At 56.6% G+C, this 9,299-nt stretch overlaps 2 protein-coding genes across 2 annotated transcripts in view; both read right to left on the reverse strand.

Moving 5' to 3' along the window:
* Positions 1–47: 47 nt before the first annotated feature.
* PTSG_00015 (uncharacterized protein) lies at positions 48–2,659 on the reverse strand. The gene has a single exon (XM_004998514.1). It carries the CDS (start codon positions 2,653–2,655, stop codon positions 469–471), a length of 2,187 nt encoding a protein of 728 aa, XP_004998571.1. The 5' UTR covers positions 2,656–2,659; the 3' UTR covers positions 48–468.
* A 592-nt stretch (positions 2,660–3,251) lies between these two features.
* Positions 3,252–9,299, reverse strand: part of PTSG_00016 (uncharacterized protein) — an 8,012-nt gene continuing 1,964 nt past the window's right edge. Inside the window, exons 7-21 of the mRNA XM_004998515.1 lie at positions 9,079–9,193; positions 8,617–8,848; positions 8,342–8,448; positions 8,051–8,170; positions 7,753–7,834; positions 7,363–7,504; positions 6,999–7,121; positions 6,725–6,814; positions 6,442–6,537; positions 6,126–6,206; positions 5,876–5,985; positions 5,658–5,748; positions 4,250–5,371; positions 3,873–4,081; positions 3,252–3,615 (exon numbers count right to left, since the gene is read on the reverse strand). Of these exons, the coding sequence (XP_004998572.1) occupies positions 3,471–3,615; positions 3,873–4,081; positions 4,250–5,371; positions 5,658–5,748; positions 5,876–5,985; positions 6,126–6,206; positions 6,442–6,537; positions 6,725–6,814; positions 6,999–7,121; positions 7,363–7,504; positions 7,753–7,834; positions 8,051–8,170; positions 8,342–8,448; positions 8,617–8,848; positions 9,079–9,193 (2,865 nt within the window). The 3' untranslated portion in view covers positions 3,252–3,470. The remainder of the gene's footprint in view (positions 3,616–3,872; positions 4,082–4,249; positions 5,372–5,657; positions 5,749–5,875; positions 5,986–6,125; positions 6,207–6,441; positions 6,538–6,724; positions 6,815–6,998; positions 7,122–7,362; positions 7,505–7,752; positions 7,835–8,050; positions 8,171–8,341; positions 8,449–8,616; positions 8,849–9,078; positions 9,194–9,299) is intronic.

Below are 9,299 nucleotides of genomic sequence, written 5' to 3' on the forward strand. Positions count from 1 at the left end.
TCTACACACACACACACACACACACACACACACACACACACACACACACACACACACACACACACACACACACACACACACACACATAATTGAAACCGCATGCGCGTCTGTTCAAACACAACCGCATTGTTGGTGACTCAGATACATGACAACGATTAACACGAACAAGGTGCCGAGAATGCAGAACACGACGTTCCAAGTCAAGAATACGATGACTTGGTGACGTGCAAATGGATTACCAGTCATCGAGTGTTGACTCGTGGTGTCTCGTTACATTTGCCCACGCATGCATCAGTATACATACTCCAACATCCACATCTCAATCAAAGTGAAACAACAAACAGTAGTCCAACAGTGCAACGTAAGAACGTACATGGTCGAAGGAACTGTCCAGCCCCTTCAGTGAAACAAAGCCTCTCCGTGTCATTAATGCGCCCTTCCCCTTACTCCTCCCCCCCCCCCTTCAGCTTAGGCTGGAAGCAAGCGCACAACGTGAAGAGCCCGGACTAGCGTGTCCTCGATCCCAGCAAGATAGCGGGACGGGTCCACCAGACGGCACGAGCGCCTTTTGACAAAGGCACGTTGCTCCCAGCTGACTGCAGTATCGTTCATCGGACCCAAGTGGCGGCGCCCTTCTTGCCGTGTTGTGAGGGGCCCAACCAGCACCGAAGCTGCGTCAAGCCTCTCAGCCAGCTGGTCAGAGAGTGGCTCAACCGCGTTGTCAGCAAGCTGCCCTCGCATGGTGCTGACCACTGATTCCCAGATCGCGCCACCATCGCGCAGCTCTGGCAGCTCTGGCATGGCGTCGACGCCAGTCTGGTCAACATCCACAACCAGCAGCGCGCGCGGGTGATGATGGTTTTCCGGGGGCGCCTCCGTAACAAGGAAGTGCACGGCACAGTCGATGTTGGGCGTCATGTAGAAGCCCTTGCCAAAGTCGGATGTGTCGAGGCACATGTTGAGGTTAATGCCACATCTCACAATGTTTGTTACGCTGTTAAGGCTCGTCGCATGGTAGAGTCGCAGGCATCCGTCAGGCTTGGGAGGCAACAGGGCATCGATACCGTCTTCGATAAAATTGCCGTCTGTCTTGCGCCCGAGGGACTCACTTGTCTCCGCAAAGACCTTGACGTAGCGCCCGCTTGCGGCTTCGCCATGCACCTCCACGCAGCTGCCGACTTCCATGGGCGTGCGGTCGTCTGAATCACCCAGCGGGGTCAACAACACGCTGGGCCGCCAGAGGGCGAGGAGGAAGGACCACAGACAGTGCGCCAGCGACCTCCCACCCCACATGCCCACTTCGTCCAGCAGCCGGACCATGTCGAACAGAGGCTTGGTCACAGGCCCTTCCGCGACGCCAATGTCGCACAGCCGGGTGGCAGCGTCTTGCCCATCGTCGGGAACTTCGCGCAAGCGCTCAAAGAGCAGTGTTCGCGCCTGGCCAACGTAGCTGCGGCTGTCCAGTTGTCCCGTGGTCTCCACGAAGTTGCGGTCCCTCCAATCGCGCAACACGGAGCACAGCCGCGCCAACCGTGCCGCCTCTGCAGGTTTCAGGGCCGGCTTGGGAACGGGAGGGCTGCGGACGCGAAACGACGAGACGGTTTGTGCCCGTTCTAGACCGACAGGCGCAGAGGGAACGGGCGGCACCACGGCCTCGGACCATTCCTGGCCCAACATGGTCTGCGACGGCATGCCGGCCAGCACTTCCTTGGCCTTTGCATGCAGAGTGGTATCCCACGAAGCAAGCACGAAGACGCGGGTGCGTGAGTCAGCCACAGCAAAGCTGAGTCCGTCTTGTTGCTTCAGCCCGGCCTGGAGGGCGGCGGGCTTGACGTGATGCAGCGCATGCCTTGCCCACGCCTGAGCGACGCCTGCGTCCATGTCGCGCCAGCCGCTAAAGAGTTGCGGTAGTTTCAGGGGCTCTTCATTCACGTAGTAGAAGACAAGGCGCGCTGGAATCTGCCAGCCCTCCTCGTCGAGAAAGTGCAGTGCTGCTTGCGTATGCTTGGCAAACTTGGCACCCTGCGATCCGTGCTTGACGTCCTTGGCCAAAAAGAAGGTCACGCGGGCCTCAAGCTGGCTCTGCGGAACGGCTGCTTTGGACTGTGACGCTGGCGGCTTGAGCATGGCGTGGAACACGCTCGTGGACAGGACAGCGCCCGTCACAACGTTGATGTATGCGGCTAGCAGGTTCTGCGCGAGGATAGTGTACAAGGTACGCGTGCAGAGAACGTCCACCATCTCATTCGCCAGGCCAGGCTCCAGCGACTGCATGGTCACGAGGCTGGAGCCCACGGTGACAACGGTGTCAGCTTCAAGAGCGCACGCGCGAAGTGCTGCGAGGGCTGCGTCCAGCGGAGCCTGGGCATGCACGGCGGGATCGTGCGCCTTTGCGAGAAGTGTGCGGGCATGCGCAACATCGCCTGTGAGGCCCGCCTTGGCAAAGGCCTTGAGGTCTGGCAACGGCAGCGTGCTGATGAGGTTGGCAAGGGGCCTGAGTCGGACCTCCAGTGCCTCACCCTCTGAAGGGGATGGCGACGGCTTCGCTCGACGCGCCGGCGTCTCGGCGGTCTCGCTTTTGTCAGCATCGACACGATACACAATGTGGTCGTCGTCCTCGATGACCCCGCCCACGAACAGCACCGTCGACGTCATGTCTACCCTTGGGGAAGAAAGAAGGAGGAGAGAGAAGCGAGTTACTGTTAGCGACAAGATCAAAAACGGGCGCAGCAAGAGGGACTGGGGGGATGGGTTACAAGGGCAGACGAAGTATTGGAGAAAAAGGCACTTTTGATGGAGAAAAAGGACCCGACTTTGCGCTCCGTCAAATATGTCCTTCACTCGTTGCAAATTGCGCGCGTGTAATGTCGCACGGTCTAGCGTATGACATCTCACACCTGTGGCGTGGAATGTCGTACGGTCTAGCGTATGACTTCTCACACTTGTGGTGTGTAATGTCGCATGTTGCGTGACGTCATGTCGAGTGCCCACGCGCAAGTGCTTCATAACAAAGCTTCCAAGAACATGGCGTGGTGTTGCCAATCGTGTTCCTCGCTCCTCGCCATTGTGTCTTGTCGTGATAAGATGGTGATCGTTATGTGTTGACGCTGAGTGTTGGATGCTGCTGCTGCTGCTGTTGCTGCTGCTGTTGTTGTTGTTGTTGTTGTTGTTGTTGTTGCGACCACACCTGTTCCACCCCCTCCCTACCTGATGATGTCTGTTGGTTCCATCCCCCATCCCCCCTTTTACTTGCTCTTTCTGTGTTTGTTTTATGCGCCAACCTTGCACCCGGGTTCCTGCTTGCTCGTTCGTCCGTTAGTTATGTATGCGTTGGATTTAGCACAGTGCCCAACAGTTGGTCGCTGTGTTACTCTTTGACTGTGTTCCCTCTCCTCGCTACCTTGCAAATACACGCAACTACGACACGTTGCTTCATCGTCGCGGCACCTTCATCCACCTCCCCATCAGCTTCACTTCCTCCTCCTTCCCCGGCCTCTGCCCCTCTTACCACCACGACTACTGCCGCTACTTCCACCAGTGCCACTGCTGGTTCCCTGCTGTGGTTCCTTTGGCTTTCGCGTGGAGGACTTGGCGCCAATGTTCTGCTGCAGTTTCCTGTTGTTGAGATACACAAGCACACACACACACACACACAGATACACATAGCAAGGGATACAACAAGTACAAGCACAGGAATACGTAAATGTCAGCGAGGGAGAAAGAAGTACTGTTTTAGTGTGGGCGGGTGGCAAGGGGTTGATGAGACAAACGTCCAAACTCTGACAGCTGAGGTCATGATCAATTAAATTGAGGAAAATGTATCGTGTGCGCACCATACAGTTCACACGGTCACACGTGCATGAAGGACGCACTTCTTGAGTTGGTCGCGCTTGACGTCGGCCTTGGTTGGATGGCGCTTGGGCCCGCGCTCAATGTTGCCTGCACGCACGTACGCAGCGGCGTCGATAAATGGGTTTCGCTGCACGCGGTTCTCGTGCGGAAGCATGCGATCCAGGTCGGATTGCATCATGTTGGGGTCCTCAATTGCAGCAGCGAGCGCATCCACATCCACAGCACCGCCCTGCGCGCGCGCGAGTGTGTGTGTGTGTGTGTGTGTGTGTGTGTGTGTGTGTGTGTGTGTGTGTGTGTGTGTGTGTTCATATGTGAGTGAAGGAGAAACAACCGAGTGCAAGTGTTCGCACGGCGCAATAAACACACACACACACACACACACACACACACAAAATACCTGCTGCCGTCGCCGTGCAGTGGCAGCAGGCGTTGATGACGATGATGACGACGACGATGCACCACCAAGCTTGTATCCGCGAGAGCTACCACTGCTCTTCTGCTGATTCTTCTTGCTCTTCTTCCCCTTCTTCCCGCCCTGCTGCTGCTGCTGCTGTGCTTGCTCTTTCTGCTTCTGCAATCTTTCCTCCCGCTCCGCCTGCAATCGCTCCCGTCGCTCTCGCAACAGTCGCTGAATCTCCGTCTCCCCTTCTCCTTGCTGCTGCTGCTGCTGCTGCTGCTGCTGCTGCTGCTGCTGCTGCTGTTTGCCTTTGGTTGTCAGCTCGTCATCACGTGACTGCTGCTTGACGCCCCTCTCTCCAGTGGCCTTCTGTTCCTCCTGACTTTCATCGCCGCCCAGAATGTGTCGTATGGTCGCACCAGCTGCTCCTGCGGACGCAACAGCACCATCGTCCTCGCCCTTGCCATCGTCACCATCAGCACCGTCGCCAACATGGTCACACCCTACTTCCACCGACGGCGCCTGCTGCTTCACCGCTCTTCGGCCCAGTCGCCTCTTCACCACGGCATCATCATCGTCATCGTCAACATCACCACTTGCGCCATCACCACCACGTGCGCTGGCCTCCTTCCCTTGATCTTCTGCATCATCACCCTTCCCTTTCTTCATTGGCCGGCGAACAACAACACGCCTGCCTCGCCCCTCCCCCGTACTCTCGTGCTCAAGTCCACGATCGCTGCAGATGTCGTGCACGAGCATGCGCTCATATGACGATAGAGACGGCGGAAACACCAGCGCATCTCCCTCCACGACAGCCGTGGTCGAACGCGCTGTGCCGGTGCTGCTGCTGCTGCTGCTGGTGGTGGTGGTGGTGGTTGTGGTTGTGATGGCTGTCTTTGGAGTGATTGCTTTGCCGCGAAGGAAAGCCGTGATCTGCGATTCAAAATGGGCTCGTCGCAGCACATTCTGTTCCGCTTTGTCCGCATCTGCGGCTTTGCCCTTCTCTCCTGCCTCCTTTTGTGCTTTCGTCTTCTTCGGCTTCTTGCCCTTCTTGCCCTGTTGCTGCTGCTGCTGGCCGCCAACAACAGCCAGTGCCTCGTCGTAATCATGCACTGTTCGAAGCTGCGGTGGTGGCGTGCGTGCGTGCGTGCGTGCGTGCGTGCGTGTGCGCGTGTATGTGTGCGTACGTGTGTTGTGTGTGTGTGTGTGTGTGTGTGTGTGTGTGTGTGTGGTAAATGTGTGTGCGTGCATGAGTGAGAGAAACAAAGGCAGTGAGCGTGCGAGAGTGCGTGTGAGTGTGAGTGTGAGTGTGGGAGATAAGACAGTGAGTGTGACAGGAGAGCGAGTGGAACAAATGAGAAAGATGTCTGGAGGTGACAACAAACAAATCGGAGAGGCTGGTACGCACCACGGCATGCGCGTTGAGATAGTTGACCAAGGAATCCATGTGCTCGTCAGCAGTGATGGTGTTGCTGTCGCCCACAATGCACAAGTGGCGCCTGGTGCAAACAGCGTAATGTGACAACAACAGCACGGGGATGTGAGACAACATATCGGGTTCATGTCACATATTGCACATGCACACGCACACACACAATAGACACACACGCGCGCGCGCCAGCGCACCTTGCGCGGGTGACGGCGACGTTGATGCGGCGGAAGTCTCTGAGAAATCCAACAATCCGCTCATCATTCGATCTCACGAGCGAGATGACAATCGCCTCTTTCTCCCGACCCTTCGTGTACAACACACACACACACACATGCAACAGGTGTTGGTGAATGACTAAGACAGCGGCAAAATGAGCAAACAAGCGCGCACTATGGCCCTGCAGCTGTGAGGAGACGGCCAACAGCAGCACCAGCGTGTGCTCACCTGGAATCCGTCCACAGATGACACTTCAACACCGGACGCGTCGCCGCTGTGTGCACTCAGCAGCCCGCGCACCTTCTCAACCTGTGGTGTGTGTGCGTGTGAATGTGTGTATGTGTGTGTATGTATGGATATGTGTATATGTGTGTGTATGTATGTTTGTGTGTGTATGTATGTATATGTGTATATGTGTGTGTGTATGTGTGTGTGTTATGGGCAAAGCAAGGGCGGCGCGCACAACCTTCATCGCAGCTCTTGTGTGTGTGTGTGTGTGTGTGTGTGTGTGTGTGTGTGTGTGTGTGTGTGTGTGTGCATTTACCTGGAGGTTGTATGGGGTGATGACGCCAATATCCTTTGGTTGAACGCCAGCAGACAGAAGAGAGGACACGTGCTCAACCACGATCATTGCCTCGCCCTGGTACCAACAAAACAAGCGGAACGCGTGTGAGAGGGTGGCTCTGAAGAGAGCACACACAACAAACGTGGCAAACAACCACACACACACACACAACGAACTACCACACACACACAACGAACTACCACACACACACACACATACACACACACACAGCACAACAGTGCACGCTGCGCCTTTGCATCACCTCGTTGCACTTTGAGATATCATCTTCCCCGGATGACTCGTGCGCACCGCTGCCCGCCGTGTCCACATACACAAGCGGCACCCGCGTCGTCTGAAGTGGTGGTTGGTGGTTGGTGGTAGTGGTTGGTGATGGTGAGTGGGTGATACTTGGTTATGGCGTGTGAAGCAGACAGAAGAAAACCTGTGACGTCACCCAGTACAATGAGACGCGAGCGAGCACACGAAATTGACATGACACCATGCTGGCCACCAACAACTGCCAGCACAGTCCGCACCTCTGTATCGGTGACGCCATCGAGCTGTGTTAGGAGGTGCGCGGCGACCTGGTCGGCCGGGTGCAGCTGCGAGTTGTACAGATGCGCCGACGACCACGACTGGATCGCAGCGTGCATGCGATACTGACAATGGCGGAGGTAGGTCATCGTGGCGGTGGTCGTTGTCATGGGCGTGGTCGTAGCGGTGGCGGCGGTAGTGATTGACGTGAGCAGCACGGACCAAAGGAACCTCACGAACGCCCACGCAGACGATGCACAGCAACAACAATGACGCCAGCAACCTAAACGATACGCCAACCCGCTCAACACAGCCCAAGCCCAAAAGCAGCAGAGAACAACAGCTCCAACGACCACGCTGCTGCACCTGGGTGTCCAGCATGCGTGTGACAGAGTCCCCAAACATGTTGACGGCGCGTTCCAGGAGTGTTATGGGCAGACCAGACGCGACTGCCGCTGCAGACATGACCGTGGGTGGCAGTTGGAAATGATCGCCAGCAAGGACGCACCTGCTCCGTGTTGTGTACATGTGTGGTTTGAGGGGGGTGGAGGGCGCGCAATTTGGGGGAACAAGACATGGAGTGTATGTGAGTGTGTGAGTGTGTGTGTGTATGTGAGTATGTGTGTATGTGAGTGTGAGTGTGTGTGTGTGTGTGTGTGTGTGTAAGTGGGTTGGAATGACTGGATTTGTTTCCCCACTTGGCCACACGAAACCGCCACTACTACCACACTACCACCACCACCACCACCACGGGACCTTGGGGCCTGCATGACGGCCGCCCACGCTGCAGGCTCCAGCGCCTGTCCGGCCTCGTCCACAACAGCGACGTCAAAGTGCTCTGAAAGGGGGATGGTGGACATGTGTGAATAAGGATGAACGTGGTGGTGGAGATGCCTGTGACAGCTGGGTGTGAGCACGGCAGATGGATGCAGAGCAGGACTGGCAAGGTGATGTGGAGTCCAAAGCACACACGAACATATGATTGATGCAGAGTAGCAATCATGTCCAGCGAAACAACAGCAGCCAGGACAGCCCGTGTTGGCTGTTTGGTCACCTTTGGGGATGTTCTTGAGGACGCCAGTGGGGCAGACGGTCGTCGTTGTTCCGCACACGACATCGGCGGACGTGAGCATCTGCCGCAGCAGCCGCGACTCACGAGATTGCGCATCGCGCCCTGATGGTGGCGAAGCGAACGAGGGGGCACTGGAGGGTCAGAAGCCATGCAGAAGGCCGGAAACATGACCGAAGTGTGCAAACACACGCACGCACGAACACACACACATACACACACACAAGCGAACAAACAAACGAACAACCACTGATGCGCGCGCACGCATGCACGCACGGAGGTCTTTGATGTCGCGTTGCGCCTGGAACTGGGCTGCGCGCGCGCCTGGTTGGCGCTTTGACGGACGTTTGTTCCGGATGTCCGCAATTTCCTCGTAAATGCCGCTGAGGGAAGCCGAAAGCACAGAGATCGTGAGCTGACGTGCATGTGTGTATGTATGTCTGTGTATGTGTATGTGTGTGTGTGTGTTGGAACCTCCGACACATGCGTTGGGACTTCCAACACATTACAAGCAGCGCTTCAAGTATCACCCACGGTCACATCAAGCGCACCGAACAATGTCCATGTCCTCGGAAGAGCTGAGAAGACTGTCAAGGCTGTGGTCCTTCACGGAGTGGAGCAGTCGCGATGGATGGCCGATGCGAACAACGTTTGCGTTGAAGGCAATGAGGCGCTCCACCAGGTTGTCCACGGCCATGTTCGATGCTGCGGCAACCAGCACCTTCTGCCCGCGCTTCACAAGCTGCAGAATCAGCTCAACCACCGTCGTCGTCTTGCCCGTGCCTGTGTAGATGTGTAGATGTGGGCGTGGGTGCATATGTATGTATGTGTGTGTATGTATGTGTGTGTGTGTGTGTGTACATGAGGGGCGCTAGCACACAATACACACACACAATACACACACACACACACAAGCCACAACGAGTGCCACCATCACCATCACCATCACCATCACCATCACCATCACCATCACCATCACCATCACCATCACCATCACCACCACTACTTCCGACCTGGGGGCCCGTGGATGACAGCGATATCTGGCCTTTGGAGCGCAAACGCGACGGCGCCCAGCTGCGACGCGTTGAGCGACTTGTTCAGCGGATACACGGCTTCCTCAGCCATCCGCTGTACGAGAAGAGGGGATGGATAGGGGGACGGGAGTGCGTGTGTGTGTGTGTGTGTGTGTGTGTGTGTGTGTGTGTGTGTGTGTGTGTGTGTGTGTGTGTGTGTG

Source organism: Salpingoeca rosetta, assembly GCF_000188695.1.
Source record: "Salpingoeca rosetta unplaced genomic scaffold supercont1.1, whole genome shotgun sequence".
Classification (NCBI taxonomy): domain Eukaryota; class Choanoflagellata; order Craspedida; family Salpingoecidae; genus Salpingoeca; species Salpingoeca rosetta.